The sequence below is a fragment of the Papilio machaon genome, chromosome 9 (assembly GCF_912999745.1).
Source record: "Papilio machaon chromosome 9, ilPapMach1.1, whole genome shotgun sequence".
Lineage (NCBI taxonomy): Eukaryota > Metazoa > Arthropoda > Insecta > Lepidoptera > Papilionidae > Papilio > Papilio machaon.
Window position 1 is genome coordinate 5,110,938 of NC_059994.1, and position 18,820 is coordinate 5,129,757.

The following is an 18,820-nucleotide window of genomic DNA, read 5'->3' on the forward strand; positions in this document are numbered from 1 at the left end:
TTGTAGTTTTATTATTATATGTGCAAGATATTGATACTTAGCTTAGACAATCTAATTCAGATAAACTGGTTTGAAAATGGTGACAACAGTATATAAAAATTCATAGAACTCTGGATAAATTTATAGGGGATATAAGATTTACTTAGGAATAGGAAGAAAAAGGCTTACCATCTATAAAGTTTCTATGTGAAACGATGAAAAGGTATATAACTTATACATTATATGTTCAAGGTAAGATAAAATAGCGCTAAATGTTCCATGAATTTATTTACAGCATCAAATAGTGGTTCCGTATTAATACTAATTAAACTAGTACAGGTTTTGATTTGAAAGTCTCCAATATTCTGATAAGTAGATAAAGAAGCTTCGAAAATTAAATTAAAATTAACAAAAGAATGTCGATAAATGTTTAATTTTAAAAAGATTTCTTTAATTTTATTACATTCTTAGATTAGGACTTTTAACACCAAGTAAATGTACTTATTTCTATAAAACGGTTAGATAATGTAGTTGAAATATGCTAAAGATGTCATTTAAATATGCGGCGCAGGACATGAAGAGTATTTACAAGATAATGTTACATCAAGCAAGTTGTTCTATACAATATTAACATTTATTCATAATACCGATGTCATTGGACCATTAAAAGCTAAACAGTTAGTTTTCTGCAGACAATACTTATACAAAAATATAATTTTGGGATGAAATGATTCTTAAGAGATAAGTGTTTTAGTACAGTTTTAAATCGAACGCGTTGTATAATTTTTAATTTATTCTAATACGTCATTACATTAAAGGAAAGTTACACAAATTTGGCCTATATTGGTTTAAAATTACACTACATGACACACATAAGACCTTGTTTAATTTTACCATCATTCACAAGTTGTTGCCATCTCAGTCTTAAGCGTTTCGCACCATTTTAAAACATTTATTTTGCAACATCAAGTAATTGAAAACGCCGTTTCAAATTCTTAATAACACATAGAAATTACTAGTCTAAATAAGCTTCGCTTTTTAACCTGGTCTAAAAACCATACAGAAAAGTCGCTCATCGCAGTACCTAATAAAACGTAACTCAATTTACAAATTATACATACATAGTAACAACCATATGACCGATAACATTATCATCAAATTTACAAAAAAATTTAGTCTTAACAAAGTAGATAGTAAAATTAATTTTAATACATCCCTTAAATCCTCTTATCGATAGCTAAAAGGTAAGCTTCTTGAAAATCTTATCGAGTTCATGTCAATTTACCCTGTAAGTTATAAACATACATACATACTTTTTGAATATCGCACTTAACTAGAACAATAAATAATGCACGAAAACGTGCAATAAATTACCTACTGGTTTAATAATATTAATGTAAAACGTTACAACCAATAAAATAACGTCAACAAGAAATAAAACAGTTACATTTACAATACTTAAAGAAATATGTATAAGTGTACGTGTTTGTGTGTGTGTAGTGTGCGTGTGTGTTTCATGTGTGTGTGTATATGTTTTGTGTATTCGTGTACGTATTGTGTGTGTGTGTGTGTCAGAGCAAGGTAGAGGTCGGGGGCCGTTGGTGTGTGCAATGCCTAATGTTTGAGCAGGAGCGCGGCGTGCTTAAGGCGCAGGTGGGCGCGCAGAGTGTCGATGCGGCTGTACGTGGCCGGGCAGTAGGGACAGATGGAGCGCTGCGCGGTGTGCGAGTGGAAGTGGTGCCAGCGGTTGGACACCTCCTTGCCGCAAGATTTGCAGCGCCACAGTGCGGCGCTTTCGGCCGCCGCAACGAACATGCTGTGGTACGAGTACTGCACGGGAGCTGTGTGCGGCCGCTCTGCGAACAATGACGTCACGCCTCGCCGTCACCTTACATGCTCCTTGTCCGCGCAAAGCTTTGTAGCCGCCAAGGCTTGGGACCGATTGCTATAATACATTAATCATACGCCACATATTTTTAACAAAGATTCAAACCAATATGGAATATTAAAGTTTTGATTTCGCAATCCTTATTAAAATGTATGAGCAATGTGTAGGATTGAGTAAAATTGCGTCCAACTATTTCTGATTACCAGGCGCTTTTAAAAATGAACAAAAAAATCATGTATACTCATGTGTATTATTTTGGTAATCGGTAATTTTCCCAATGGTTTCAATTTTGGTAAATGGTAAGATATAGGTTCCTTACAAACGGAACGTATAATGTTTGGGTATATATTTCAGCGGTTTAACAAGATATAAACAATTTCAATGTTGTTGAATTAACTTTTGGTTCGTTTATTTTTGTAAGTGTTCAAGATAGAATTTGCAACAGCACACTTGCAAATAGTTCAAAAGACTATGGTCTCATTTAAATCTTTGTTAAAATTGAGAAGCTTTTTGAATCGGTCTCGGTCTCCAAATCTTGGGTTTTTTTTAAAGAGATCAGCAATACTTTTAAGTCGTTTATTTGACAGTATGGGCGCATGCATGCTCTGACATGAAGTGTTGCTGCTCCGTGTACAATGACAGCTAAATGTGTCACAACCCGGCGTCAGTGACCGACATACAATGAGGATGGGTCGAGTGACACGCACAACTGAAACTACACGAATTGTAACATAGCACAATTTAATGTAAAAATTAGTAATAAATACAACAGATAAATGCAGGAGTTTGCAACATGTTAAAATTGCATTACATAACATCAATGTGAAATAAAAAATTGCATTAACTGATTGCATAAAACAAAAAAAAAATCAAAATTAAACTTTTAATGGAGGCATCAAACCAAGATTATTTAAAATTATATCATAGACACAACAAATGTTTCATAAAATTTCATTTAAAAATATAACAACAGCAATTGGATAGTTGTTAGGTAGATTTGACACCCCCGCCTATTAGTATTTATACTATTGATACACGACACTATAACAAATTGGCTAATGTTAAAAATAAACAAAATAAACATAACTAGACCATTGCTATCCTGAAATAACCATAGCGCTCGTCCTGCACTCCATTGAATTCCGAATAACACCACATCGCCGTGATATTAAGAGGCCTTTATTATTATACAATAAATTGGAATATTCAATTAGATTGGCCAAATAAGTGACTAGGTCATATAGACCTTATTTTCAATAAGACTAAATTTAGTAATTCGTTAACCTTATGTGTAAATCCATATGGCATAATGTTAGCTTTCAATAAGTCCAATTACGTGGTCATTATATATTTATTAAGTTGCACACTTTCTGAAAGCTGAAAAGAGATCAAAGGGGTGATATTTTCTGAGCCAAACGATGTGATACTCCAAAATATTCTGGCCAGACACTATCATAGTATCCTAACCTAAAATATCTAAAATAATCTATATTACTAATCGATCGATTTGCTATAGCAAATTCAATATTCAAAATTGGTCTCGAGTGACAGTAATATACAAAAAAAAATGCATTCACGATTAGATGAAGTTTCGGGCGCGCGGCCGAAGAACGCCCGGCGCCCGCCCGTATCGGATAGCTATGATCTATTCATCAACAAATAGACTTTGAATTGCGCGACAATAATAAATTATTAAACATTAACTATTACGATTGGCAGAGGTAAACAAGCTAATCCTTAATATTACCAGCTATGAAACCTGTACAACACCGTAACCCAAACTGCGTTCTCTACCTACATACAAAATAGGAGAAGTACTTCCGTTTAATATAAAAACAACCTATTCACTATCTCGCTCTCTTTCTGCCTCTCTTACCTAATTGCTAGGAAGAGATAAACATTACTTTAACAATACAATTGAAATTAGAAAAGATTTACTCTATTGCAAGGTAAAAATATTTAAATAGAAACTAAAAGAAGTATGTACTTCTTAACACATAAAAGGAAAAATATTATATTTGCTTTTTAAAAAGCCGCTATTTGGAGGTAGAAAGTAAAAATTATTAACTTTAATAAAAAACAAAGTATAAATTCTCTTTGTATAAATTAAATTAAGGAATTCTATACTTATGTAAAAATATAAAAAACATATTTGCTGACATTTAAAGTTGATTGGTAGATGTAGAAATGAGAAGTACTTCACTATGTAAATAAAAAAAGTATTAGCTCCATTTTCGGAGACATTCATTACTTTTATAATATCCTTTAGTTTGGTTACGTAATTAAATAACTAGTAATATTGCACTGAGTATGAAATGCTATCAAATAATAAGCGCCCACGACGTACGACTGGTAAGTTATATAAACATCTTTTTTATCACTAAAATAAATATTAAAAAATCTTTGTGGAAGAAACGTTTGGTGATATTTGCATACCCTCTCGGGACACAGGAGCTTAGTGCTTATATATCAAGTGGGCCCCTATATTTAATAAGCAAATGTAAATCTAGTTATGAGTTATGACTATTAAAAAAAATTGCACAAGTGAAATTGCATGTTCACAGCTACATAAAACAGCATCGCCGCCACAACTTAGGAAATATGAAAAACTAAAGAAAACGGTACATACAACTGACATCTACTTTTTGGCTGAGTTGGATTCGATTTGTAAAAAAATCTCTTTATTATAATATATATTAAGTCAATTTGAACGTTTAAAAAAACGAAGGTAAAATTTCGAGTGATACTGTAATGTCTATTGGCGCGACGTGAACGTCACGTAAATGTGACGCAACGGACGCGACCGCAACTGGATGCTAGACGCCTTACAACAATGCAAAGTAACTAATCGTTTAAAACATTAAATATTACAAATAGGAGTCGAATCGTAGCGTGTTAACACTCTTGGTTCTAGCACCATTCCATTTTATCACATTTCAGTTACCGTACCACTCTAAGTGTTTAGCTAAAAATGTAACAATCTTAAATCTTAATTGAAAATACATACATAAACGCTAGGTTAGTCCCAATCGTAGAATGCCAATATTGGTTACTAAATGCGCAACCCTCGAACGTTCCACCCTACCTTAAAATAATTGAAAAGAGGTCTTCGACCTCAAGCACCGTTCACATGTGGGCTCTGGCGACCCTTTAAATCAACTAAACGTCAAAACATCTACCAACGATAAAATTATAAAAAACGTCAACAACGTTAACGACTGCCTCTCGCAGTGTATCGACTGCCGACTGAACATAACTAAGTCGCGAAGTGTTACCATATAGGTTGGATCAATAAAAACAAACAACACTGATAAATCATATACATACGTCACATAAATATAAAATTATATTAAATCAGACAATAGAATATATCTAAGTATAAAAAAACAATCTCCGTAAATAGATCAACTAGTCTAGTATAAAAAAAAATCTTTTCGTATGTTTCCTTAGGCGCTATCCGTTAATACATCACAAATCCTTAATAATTATCCATCTTGCAAAGGCCTCATAGAGTTACAAATGCATCTACACTGAGATTCAGTCAATATTTATATGTCGTTGACCGACGACAGATCACAATCTCTTGCCAGTCCTCTCAACCTGCCTGTTGTCATTCCGCACCACTCATAGGATATAACATAAATACAATTAGCTACAGGAAACTCAGAATTCCCTATCTAACGAATAAATAAAACAAGACGATGAATGCCCGCTTATGGGCAGCCGTTAAATAGCCAGAATAACTTCGCGGTCGCACCGCTACTCGAATATAGTGTATACTCCTTAAATAGCTTAAGATTTCTATTGATATAATATAAAAAATAATATGGTAATAAAAGTAACATCATATTATTGCTTTTGCCCGTTCCCGTATAGCGATTGGTATAGAAAAAAATTTGCTTACCTACATTAATAAACGCTTCGATTTATTAAGCGACATTTAAAAGGATTTACGTTTCGTTTTTGAGAAACGTCTAACAATTATAATATCCATTGATAGGATTCTTATAAAAGGTCACACTGGGGCAAGTCAAATGCACAACCGAGACAATACTAAAACGAGTGGCCCATCGTGGATGAGCATTAAGAACTGAATTTAAGGCCCGCTTAAGTAATAGCACTTCAGCTTAATCCTAAATAGGAAAGTCAACGCGAGACGGTCCATTAGAATGCAAACACACGAGTCTGTCCGCCGGAGCGGGGCGGGCTGGCTGTGCGCGGGCGCGCGCTCACACGGCGTCCAGGCCCAGCCAGTACATGGACAATCAATCGAAGCTCGCATCGAGGTGGTTCGCGAACAGCGGCGCCGCGTGCGTCGCGTGCGTGCCGTGTGTCGCGTGTGTGGCGTGCGCGGCGTGCGTGGCGTGCGCGGGCGCGGACACCGGCGGCGTGGGCTCGAACTTCCTCGTGTCGGGGTTGTACGCGGGGTGTTTGAACTTGCAGTGCGTGCGCAGGTTGTCGGAGCGCGTGTACGTGGCGCGGCACAGCGGGCACTCGAAGCGGCCGGGGAAGTGCACGTGGTAGTGGTTGCGTATGTGCGTCACCACTTTGCCGCACAGCTTGCAGCGGTGCAGGTTGAGTGCGCCCGCCACCCGCTCGAACGTCAGCCGCATGTGCCAGCCCTTCGAGCCTGCAACCACCGAGCCGTCACTCCCACCCTCGCCGAATGCCGTGCCATGCCGCAGTGCCAACTCACCTCACCCCTATGTACTCTTACAATACGCTACGATGCGATTATGAATGATTCGATCGATTACCTAATGCAAAGTTATTAAGAGAATTATATTCAAATTTATTCTAAGTAATATTTTATTGGGATACAGACCATTTCGGTAGTCGGATCTACGGTCTTTTTTAGCACGCTATTAATAATCATAATCTATTGCAAAGAAATTAAAGGACAAGAATGATTTGATGAAGGTTCACTTTAAAAAAAAATAGGAAAATAATAAAATAAATATTATTAAAAAACTTTAAAAACCAAAATTACTAATGGGAATAGAAATTTGGATTTCAAAAATATTCAGTCATCATTCATAATCGCATACTGCTAACGGTAAGTTGTTTGTTGGTTCTGCAGCATTTTATTACACGTCTTTGAAATAATTAGATTTTAAAAATTACGATATCAGTTAGTTTAATACAGTAGAACCTAGAATAATCAACCTTACATATGATTAAGTATTTATAAAATATAAGTACTATATTTTAAAAGAAAAAAATACCACTTTTTACTAGTCTTACAAAAAATTACAAGAGAATAGATATATCGAGAAGGCTAATATGTCAAAGTTCTACTGTCGGTCACCAAGAAGTTATTCAAAGATCGACAACATAATATTAGCACTAGGTTTTCAAAGCAGCATCGAAATTAGTTTGTAAATGCTAAACTATGCTTCTCCTAGCACTATTTTAAAAGCGCTCATTAATTAATAAGAAAGTCCATTAATCATATTTTATATTATCAACAAAACCTCCGAAATAAAGTTACTTAAAAATAATCATATTTCAAGAGATTCATGCAAAAATGAATCGATTATGGCATTTGAAGAAATGGTGTCTGTTATTTGTAAGTGTTGTTACAATTGCATGAAATGTTAATAATAGTTTCACTTTCACCAAGCCGATAACAGAATGCGATTTGTTTAGAAACAGGTTTGCTGTAAACAAAACGAAGCATGGAAGAGGATGAAAATGAAAAGAAAATAAGTATAAATAAAAAAGGAATATATTTGCAACGAACACACAATAACGATACTTACAAGTTAGTTGTTTAAAAATTAATAAATTATTATTTATAGAACGTTGTCCCAAAATACAAAATCAGTCTTGAACGCTTTGTTGTTTTCAACATTTGCTACGAGGAACAATAAGAGATCATAATATCGCCAGTGCGTCATAGCGAAGGTAGGATGTCATTTTATTGCTCTCATATATTGTACAATAGTACATTGAATTCTCATTTTTTTTATAATTTAAATGGATACGTCTTTACTACGTCAAAAATATATAGAGCACAGATAAAATGATATCCATCCCATACTCACAGCTCGTGTTTAAAAATGAGTATACTATTAAATATAAAATTCACCCTGAGAAGCTTCAACGTTACATAATTAATAAGAAATTAAAAAAAAAAATCAGTTGAAGCTAAATTAAATTAACATGAATATGATATCACAATTCTGAGATTTTATCACTATTTAATAATAAAATAAACTAGACCATGTCATTTGCTTATTTAAGTGTTAAACCAAGAGGTTTGTGAGATTTTATTATTAAAAAAAATAATACTGAAAATAGAAAGTTAAATAGCTCAAAGCCGAGTTAAATTTAGCCATACATTTTATACCCGTGTGACTATAGCTTACTGATTCTTAGCAGACATAACAAACACTAGTGAACCAAAACTAACATTCCGTTTCAAAAGAAAAACAACATCTTTTTACTCTATCCTTAAATAATACAGTGCTTGTTATGACTTGTTATAAAGAAATGAACACACCACACCTTATTACTAATTACAAAATGGAAATAGAACCTGTGAAAGCAATTCATGTTATAACAAAGAAATGTTAGTATGGGATATTTGGTTTTAGAAATCTTATAGCTATCTCTTTGGAGTATATCATGTATATATTACATACGCCTCGTTAGTAATGAATTTATGATTTAAGTGCAAATTCCCACAAGCTTTTACTTTAATTTGTAACATAAGTAATCAATTTATTTATGAACTTTTTATGTGACTATTTTTAGTTTAAAATTCATTGGATTACACACAAAAGAGATGCATAGATAAAACTAATGACTGTATCTAATATTAAAAAAAATTAAATACTACCCTAATTTCACGATAGAATCACAAATATAACTAAATTTCATTAATGTATTCCTTTAAAAAAATCCTATGTATTGTAAGAGATTATTATGCATTGGTCGCTTTTCAACATGTTGTTTGAATATTTGACATATTGTCAGATCTCAAGACGGAACAATGTTTCATGCGCAGGTGCCTTTTTAAATTATCAGCTCTAGTCAATATAATTGGACACAAGGGACATTTATGTTGTTCAGGATTGTGAGATTTCATATGTTTCTTTATGTTGCCAACATTTTTACCACAAATATTACAAGTCATAGGAATACTGTAAGGTTTGTTTTGATTTAGTGCCATTTTGTAGCTTTTCATAATGCTCTTAATATTCGATAATTTGTTGAATCGTTCGGGAGGCTTACTGTTTTCATCAACGCCAAAGTTTTCACCTGTAAGATATGTAATCGGTTCACTTCTAAGTTTATTTTATCGCATGCTTATTGCCTTCAATACACGTTCCTTCAGGTAATTTTACGCATTACATTATTTCCATTGTATCCATGCATACCTCAAAAATTCATATCAAACCTAATCAAAAAATTTACCGTTTGTTTACACCTAAATCTTATTATACACAATTTAATTTACACACACTTGTAATTATACGGAAAAAACTTTACACGACCTTTACTGGGGGAGCGCCAAATCTTACGCGATTTTATTTTATAACCACACCGATTTCTTCGATAACTAACAAATATATAAAAGCCAAAGTAATATAAAAAAAGCTATTAATAAATGGTTGGTGCAAATTAGAGAAGAATGATAGAAGCAAGAGTAAAAAGATCATGCTGTAAGGTGTTAATGTCATGCCCTTATAAAACAAACACATTTATAAGTAAATATTTGGAACTATAAACATTTCTTATTTAGATCGATTTATGTTTCCAAATATTTACGAAGCAGAATATCAAAAGCTGGCAACACAGAAAACATATAACAGATAAAGAAAACCTATTGTGGCAATGTTTAAAAGGTCAACATTAATTTATTAAGGCTTTAATTTTAAAAAGCTTTGCCACAGATAGCTCTCCTTTCCAAAGAGATTCAGACAACCACAAACTTTATTATGAAATAAATATATTTAATTTGAATTTAAATATGTTCATTATTTGCCCAATTGACAGGGTAATGTTTTTTGGGTATATGTTCCATTACAATCTCCGGTAACCTAAACAATTTAATGCATATTAAAGTATGAATAATAGTTGATTAAAGAATGGTCATTTGAGTTACATACAGTACAGCAGTCGGGATGATTGTATTTATTAACTATTGTTTGTCTATTATTGTTAATGTTTGTGGTCATCTCATAAACAATGCTGCGACTTACCATCGATGGTGTCAGTTTGATCCGGGTGAGGCTGCAGCATGGTCTCGTTCTCGCTACATTCGTTACCAAGTGGGTGCTGAGTCAACATAGATGCCATTTCATTAACTCCCATTCCCTGAAAACGTCATATTTCCCATATAGTATAGCAATCAATGACAAAAAAATTTAAGCAGTAACCTTTTTTAGAACATCCCTTTCCTTTTCTTTTTATACTTTTTATAAAAAAAAATACAGGTAAAAGATAGGTCGGTAAATCCTTCAATGAAACATATAGGACTGACCGTTAGACGTGTCTGGTCGAAGTGCGGGGGAGGGTGAAGCGGCGCGGGGTGAGGCGCGGCGTACGTGTCCGGTTCCTGCTTGACGTGCGCGTGCGCAACGAGCGGCGTCAGGCGCTGCGGCGTGTGCGCCGGCGGAGGAGTCGACGGCTCCGACCCCGACCCCGTCGACCCTCCCTTACCACCTTTCGCGTGCGACTGTACACGTACACAACAGACTCTATTTACCTCTGCACTGTACTACTCAACTAAATAGTATGCAAGTATACGAGTAGTGAGTCACTTGATATGCCAAACAAAAAGAACACGATTAAATATCAGAGACTTCGCATGACGACAGCACTTCACCTAACATTGCTGAGAGGCATGTCTATCAAATTAGCAGTTATAAGAAAACCTTACGAAAAATCGTAAGCTAATTAATAAGCTAAGTAAAGTTAAAACATTTGCTTCTATACTTCGAACAAAACAACAGATACAATGTTTTAAAACACTAAATGGTGAAGAAGGTGATGATGTGAAAATTGAAAGATAACACATTGTTTAAGTTATGTCTACTGGAGCTGTCATACATGATATAATATTTTTTTTTTAATAGACAATATTTATACATCAAAATCTTTACTAAAGTCAACATAGCTCACATAAGATTGCAGGTGTTAACTGAAAAAGGTCAGCAGGGAATTGACTTTTGTACCTTGAACTTGTATTCTTAAGACTAAAGTGATCAACAATTGAATAGATAATAGGTAAAGCGACACATTGTACTAATTCCACTAACCTCGTAGTGCCGGTATGGTATGTCATCGTCGCGTGGCAGAGATGAGTTCTTCCTGCGCCGCTTCTCCGGAGGTGCGGGGGGAGCGGGTGCATGGGGTGCATGGGGTGCGGGAGGCGCGGGGGGCGCGGGCAGAGGCGTGCTGCCGCCGTGCGCGTGCGCAGCAGGCGGGCTCGCAAACTCGCCGCGAGACAGGTTCTCCGCACTAACTGATGGTGTCGACCGCTCTTCCGTCTGCACAATATTTTTTATAGTTTTCTATAATCGTAACGCAAGTCAAATTGTAACGCTTATGTGATACGTTGCTATTAAATGCAATCAAGACAAAATAAAGAGATGTAACTAGATAACTAGTTGTGAGATTAATAGATAGGCTAGCATTTTCTAAATACCGATATGCAATGATTTCCATAATTTTGAGATAAATGTTTATTCCGTTTTGTTAATTAAGTGGTGAAATCCCTCCAACTTGATAGCTCAGACGACCGATATAACTTAAATTAAACTTTTACTGTTAATAATTCTTTTATTATAATTTATTCAGACTTTTAGGAGAAGTTCCGTTGTGTCATTAATTTTATTTTTATTGTTATTCTTTCTAACGGTTTTTTAGTGTGTACTAAAATTTGGAAGTAAGAGGAAAAATACTATTTATTTATCATGTACTATCTGCCGTTAGCTTTTTAATACCAGTAATATTATCATCACTTACTCTTTTATTTGCAACATTAATTCAGCCAAAACAGATTGAGAATAAAAATATATTGTTTCCTATTTAAGTTCGGCAAATGGTTTGATATATTTGATTCTTTCGACATTAGAAACATTCCTAGAGATTAGAATCCTATTGGTGGAATGTAAATTTTAGGTCGTCTGATTACGTAGGTCATTTTATTCTTATTTGATTTACCTTAATAAGTTTTTAAGAGTGTTTGCTAGTAGTACACTATCTATATACTATCATGCTACTATCTGCATATATACTAAGATAAAGTTGAAGAGTTTGTTTGATCGCGCTAATCTAAAGAACTAAGATTGTTTTTCGAAATTATTTTTGCCTTTGGCTCATCAGGCTTTTTAGGATAGTTCCTTCTTAGACAATTTTATTTTGAAAAGTAAGCAAAATCCATATAATTTGGAGCGAAGCATTTACTATGTACATCTATAACTTTTTATGGTGATCACTAGACTATTATTAAATTACGATATAAATGTAATAATTCGACGGATACTACATTTCAATAGCCTTTAAGGTGGTTGAACGCTAAATATGTCTCAAAACGGGCCTAAACTATACGTTCTGAGAATTACAAATCGAATATTTTCCATACATTGGACTATCAAAGTCATTAGATTGCAGTAAATATATAATGAGGACTCGCAGACACGTCGAACGGAATTTCGTTAAATTTCAATGTTTTAAATTTAGCGTAACGCTTGCAAATCAACCGGTTTGTGCAAACTAGTTCATAGAAAAGGGTGCACGTGTGCTACGCGATTCTAGCTGGCAGACTCTCGGCTTATCATTTGTCACAAATATCAAGGCCACGAGAAAATATGGCGCGTCAACAAGAGAAAATTCCTTAATGCGCTTATAATTATTTACTAAGACGATCTAATATTTTGAGCTGCACTTATTAAGAAGAAAACTGAAGGATGCAATATCAGTATACGTAATGCACATCCGCGTTCCATTTATACCATAACTGTATTTTGAAATAACAGTACAGCAAAAGCTAGAAATGTATAATGTTTTTCAGATATCTTGGCGGCTCTTAACTTCGCGCGAGTCGCTGTAGCGGGGTTTATGACCTTGGGCAGTCAAGATATTTGAAAAGCATAATACCATAGACATGATGATTAAGTTAAATATTAGTTTATTTGTCATATCGCGTAAATATTGTGAGATACAAGTTATTTCATTATAAGATTTAATTAACCTTTTATTGTTGGGACACTTCCCAATTTGCATTTATTAAATTATTATTGTAACCTCATATCTATATGCATCAAAAATTATAGAAGCAATTTTAAAAATAAATTAAAACAATAAATATAAAAATAATACTAATTTAATAATATTTACCTTAGGATTTAGTGTATTGTTTTCTGTCAAACCTCTAACTTGTAAGCTTTCAGCAGTCTTTAGGAACATAGGTAGCATATTTTGGCCAACATTTACTTCACCCTGAAATAAATCAAATATTAATCAATTAAAAATTCTAATTATTCTAAGTGTTATTAATATTATATTTTGTATATATTATGTTACCTTGTACATAAAATCCAAGAGCGACTTCATCTCTGAGAATCGCACATCTTTTAAAAATATTATGGGATGCGGATGAGAGTTCTGCAAAAATATGGTCTCAAAGTATGGAGAACATGCTGACAGAATTGTCTGGTGAGCCTGCAACAATTTGTAACACCTATTGAATTTAACAATACCACAAATTCTGTATTTACATATGTAAATATATAAAGACTATAATGTTTACATTACAATCTATACTAACGAATGTAATTTAATGAGTTACAAAAGAAATTTGAACATGTAATGAACTGTGAGGGCCTTATCATAAAAATACTTAGACAATGTTTCAAATAGCTTTAACATACTCTTATATATGTGACATGCAATCTTTACCAATAAATAATTGTGGTGATACATATTTATTGTGAAACATACAACCACGTTGACGTCAATAACATCAATCTGCGGCGGTCAAAGGGTTAAAACATGTGTTTAATTAAACTGTCTAACAGTATTTTTTGGAGTAACGCAGTTAAAGTCTTAAGTTTAGACACTTGTATATCTATTTATAGACCAAAAAAAATTGTTTTTTTGATAAAAAAGTTGTAGTAGGCTTGATGGTAAGTTTTAGAATTTCGAATTTAATTATGGCATTATGAGTTTAATTTACAGTAACTATTTATGATGTTTATAAAATTAATAGAAAGAAAAAAAAATATTGTATTCTGTAATTCTTTTCCTTCAACTGCTCAGGACCGACATACCAGGACTGATTAAAGCTATGGGTACCGACTACTTCAAACAGTCGATGTATCACTGCCCTAATTTATTTAAAGAAGCACGTAAACTTTGGTATTAGATATAACTGTAATACCAAATTTATTTATTTTTCAAAGAAATACATTGCTATTTATAGATTTCTAAATATAATTTTTTATCTATATTTAGAGAAATTTAAAACTCCTCTATAGTTTTTGTAAAATGCTTTTTGTCAGTATGAAAATGTTAATTAGCCTCCTTGCTCATTGCCGCGTAAAAAGTACTGATGATCTTAGTATGAAAATTACTAAGTAAAGTAAAAAAAATATATTTCCTTAGAGGAAAGATTTGATTGTTATTTGTTTGCAATGAATAGACTCCGAAACAACTGAGCCAATTTAAAAAGCTAGCCTATCCCATGGTGACATAAGCTATATTTATTACTAGATTTTTTTTTTATTCAGCGCGGACAAAGTCGCGGGCAACTGTTAGTCTCCCTATAAGACAAACTGATAAAATAAAGCTGGCCAGTTACAAAATTTAGATTTTGTTCTGTGTAATCACCAAAAATTGTCTGGCAATAATTGGAAATTCTATCCCAATGTATCAAATAAGGCACTATAAATATTTTTTATTAATCAATTTAATACTTCTATACATAAAGAACTGTTATAAACAGCAATAAAATGAATTACAGTCTGCCAAAATATATGCAATAAATTGGTCTTCTAGACCCTAAAACCAGACAAGCAAGTGTTATAAAAATTAGAAAGTTAACAACATGCAGCTCTTATGCAGACTACCTAACATACAGGCAGCGAATAGCACTGGCGACCTACAAACTAAATTGCATTTTATTAGCATAAAACTTCAAACTTTCAAAATTCGTGAATTTTAATAAGTCAAAGGAATAAATTGTTAAGTTATAACAACCAATAAATAACAGCACCAGAGAAGATGTTATTAATGAATTGCACAAAATAAAATTTCATATTAGCATCTATTGGCACAGACAGACAATCACATTCAATATGTGTTTGTCTAAAAATAGAATATTTTTTAAGATCGATAGACCTTTTGCATAACATTAATTTGTTATTTTGGATTTCTACTTCACAAAATATAGCAATGCCAAAACGGGGTTTGGCTAGTATTTAGTTATTTTAGTAATATAGGATATTTCTTGACCTGAGATTGAAATAATATCAGAAATTTCACGCACATTATTTGCGAACCTAAATGTGTTCATTATCAGGAGAATTTCCTGTGGATTAACATTGCTTTAGACTATCTGATGAAATAGATTAGAAGATAAAACAATTACAAACAATAATCATAACCAAAGAATCAAGTCGCTGGTCACTAGACATCATCGGGAAGGGTACTACTGATATCACAGATAATAGACCGGACACATATTCTTTGCTACTGGGCGAAGCCAGGGCAGGTTGTTAGTTAAAGACCTTAACAAATTCAATTATTTCCCTTGAAAAGCATACAACCTGTGTAGTTTATGCAAATTATATTCAAGATTTTAAGACGACACAACAAAAAACAATTTGTGTAAGAATAACCTTGCAGAATTAGCAAATATTTGAATATATACAATGTAGTCTGCCTTGATTTAATGGCTCATATGAAGGCAAATTAGAGGTGATTATGATTTTTCTGGGCTTCTACTATTTTATATTTTAAGTATTCTTTTGATCATAGAAGAAAGATTGAAGTTATAAAATACAATTACTATACTAAATTGAATGATTCATATTTATGAATTAACAGCTTAAATGTAAACTGTATTATAGATTCTTTGTGTTGTCTGTTACTCAACATTGTTTACTATTGTATGCAATTTGTTATGACATAATAAACAGCTGCTCTAATATGTCAACATAATATATTTAATTCATGAATGCAAGCCATATATCAACATGACAAATACAAATAAATATCTACATGTCACTCTATCAAAATTTCCCACATTTTTGGCAATATTGAAAACATCATTTTACATGAAAATTAAACAAATATAAAATAATTTACAAAGATCATAATAAATTTACTTATATTCTGGAACAGAACCTAAATTTTGGAATTGAAGAATTAAATTAAATGCCATTATAATGTAGAGTTAAGTAAGTATGTTTACAATTAAGTTTAATCAAGTTAACTTACCTTGACCGTTTCCCCATCACAGGCAAGAGTGACATCGCATAGAGCCTCACGCTGGAGCAGGCTTGCAAGCACATCAGTCAGATTGGTTGGATGGTTGTTCCAGCGCAAACAGAATTGCTGGTCCATTGTGGGTGCTAATGTCAGTGACCGTGCTGTAAACAATCACATTTTAACTCAACAAAATATGTTTACCGCCAGAAAGCGCCACAGAGAATTTTCAAATTTAAATTAAAAAGTTAGGAATGTTGTGTTGAAGACTTAGAAAATACCTACACCCATAAACCTTGGTAATAGCTAAATCTTCTGGGTAATTAGACACGTGCGCTGTTTATCAAAATACACATTAAAGCCACTATGTGCAAAAAAATCGCGGCCATAGGGCTTAGACAGTAGAACGCAGAGATGTGACATCAGCGGCTCGAATTAATAGGGGCCGCGGGCAGTGAGCTTACTGTACTCAAGATTGACAGTTAGCCCGCCGACACATATCTACTTGTTGCATGCTCCAACCGAGACCCCTACATTATGTAATTTAACTCCAGAAGACACACGGCGGGGCCACCGACCCTACGGGACGCGAAAACCACTAGCCGCCTCTATAAAACGAGTTTAGAAAAGTAGTACCGCTGGCCAAAAAAATCGCAACATGCTGACACCGTTATAATCGCCAAGCTGGATGTGCCAGTTGCTAATCAAACGCGTGCTTTCAGGAATTTGTAGGTGCACTATTATTGTACTTGTTACAGAACATCACGCATGCCTTGAAATTGATGATCGAAGGACAAACGGGATTTCTAAACGCGTAGTTGTGTCAACTTTAGCTATTCGTAGCGCCATTTGCCGATCCCGTATCTCAGTATCTTAAAATTATCAATCATCAACGAAATTTTCTCTAACACACCATTAATTCACTAACACAAATCAGAATAAACTTCCTTGTTCACAAAGTCAATAATTCCTAACTCACCATTTGCAAAAATTTTGCCATCACAAACGCCACCCGACCCCTACCTTGCACTGTCTTTTTGACCACACACACATCTCGATTTCCGTGTTCACTCACGGCACCTCACGGCCTTCGGAATATCTTTCACATCATAATCGGCCCGTATTCGCAACGCGAACTTCATTCGTATCTAAGCGTGGCGCTAAATTTAAAATTTGCAACTTTAGTTTGTAGCAGACGAGTGATTTTTGTAAGTTTTCTTTTGTTCAAAGTTTTCTTAAGCTGAGAATATGTATTATCTATCATTTAGAACAGTAAAATTATTAACATACTCTTTAAAACAGCTAAAACGTAATTCGTGCAAAATCCATAGATACCGAATTGAGGTTATGTGATGTAAAAAATAAAACGGAATTTACGAAATACTTCTTTAAAGCCTTATTATTTTTTTCAATTATTAATGATTACGTTAAAAACAATGTTTTTTTCATCACTAGAAATAGAAATACCAAGTAACATGAAAATTATTAACATTGGCCTTGACATTTTTGTTATCACAAATTTGCAGATTCGCACATCTACCTCGTTAGCGCCATCTATCAGCTAGCAATGGGAATCAAGTATGTTTCGTGTTTTTGAAATTCAAAGTAAGATGGCGCAACTAAGTTTGCACGTGTGCGAATACTTTTGTTTAGGACAACGACCTTTATCTACATTTGCTTGCTTGCCTACTTCGTTCAGTTTTTACGACACGACATCTTTTAAATTATTCGTCATGTGATCATTGATTGCTTGGATATGAAAAAATACAATAGGTTTGTTAGTTAGTTAATACAATAGTTGGATCATTAAAAAAACACTCTTAACTTTCCTAAACATGTAAACATGTATAAAAGAATACCTACATAATAAATTTCTAGTCACAAGTGTTACACCTCCAGATACATACGTGATCCAGGACGTCAGAAGCTTACACAAAAGCCCAACAACTTGTGACTGTAAAATTCTACAGAAATAATTAATTTTTGTATGTAACGAATTAACGATATATGTATTATTTTTAACTAGATTATTTTTAATTGCGCGCAGACGATGTTGCACGCAAAGGCTACTTTAAAATATGACCGTTTGTGTTTCCTTAACCTACCCACAAAAAATTACATTGAATTGTCTCGCACACCTACTGATATTTCGAAAATCGGTTTCATTTTGGAACGTTGACTTTATATTGAACATACATTGAGGAGGTTATAAATTTACTACTGAATGTAGTGAAATTAAGAAATAGTGACAAAGTACTTAATGATAAAAATTGACTTTTTCAAACACTTCAACAACTAACTATGAAAAAAAGGGATTTGGTTCCGGTTTACCTGGATCTAAAAGGTAAATATTTTATTTTATTCTTGATAAACATAACCATATTTATTATAACGGTATTTTAATTGAAACCACACACTCGCGACATAAATATGTTATTTGTCGAGTTTTGTTTATTGCTTTAATATTGAACTGTTCTAAATAGCAAATGGCTTTACATGAGTAAAATGTAA

General features: G+C 33.6%; 1 protein-coding gene across 4 annotated transcripts; it reads right to left on the reverse strand.

Moving 5' to 3' along the window:
• Positions 1 to 1,486: 1,486 nt before the first annotated feature.
• On the reverse strand, positions 1,487 to 17,531 carry LOC106711865 (sex determination protein fruitless). 4 transcript variants are annotated; one of them, XM_045679524.1, is made up of 8 exons: positions 17,289 to 17,527; positions 16,322 to 16,473; positions 13,406 to 13,543; positions 13,220 to 13,321; positions 11,137 to 11,367; positions 10,359 to 10,553; positions 10,078 to 10,192; positions 1,487 to 1,835 (listed from the first exon to the last, which is right to left on the reverse strand). In XM_045679524.1, the coding sequence occupies exons 2-8, from the start codon at positions 16,445 to 16,447 to the stop codon at positions 1,594 to 1,596; spliced, it is 1,149 nt and encodes a 382-aa protein (XP_045535480.1). In that variant the 5' UTR covers positions 16,448 to 16,473; positions 17,289 to 17,527; the 3' UTR covers positions 1,487 to 1,593. The 4 variants fall into 4 exon arrangements, with proteins under 4 accessions (XP_045535480.1, XP_045535477.1, XP_045535478.1 ...); XM_045679521.1 differs by lacking the exon at positions 1,487 to 1,835 and adding an exon at positions 4,017 to 6,497 and having other exon boundaries at positions 17,289 to 17,524; XM_045679522.1 differs by lacking the exons at positions 1,487 to 1,835; positions 17,289 to 17,527 and adding exons at positions 4,017 to 6,497; positions 16,595 to 17,252.
• Positions 17,532 to 18,820: the final 1,289 nt, after the last annotated feature.

Excerpts from the sequence above, each read along its gene's own strand:
- LOC106711865 (XM_045679521.1), bottom strand. The coding sequence starts at position 16,447 with ATGGACCAGCAATTCTGTTTGCGCTGGAACAACCATCCAACCAATCTG. Across the intron at positions 10,554-11,136 it reads TACCATACCGGCACTACGAG|TCGCACGCGAAAGGTGGTAA; the intron begins GTTAGTGGAATT and ends GTACGTGTACAG. Across the intron at positions 6,498-10,077 it reads TCAAACTGACACCATCGATG|GCTCGAAGGGCTGGCACATG; the intron begins GTAAGTCGCAGC and ends CGGTGGTTGCAG.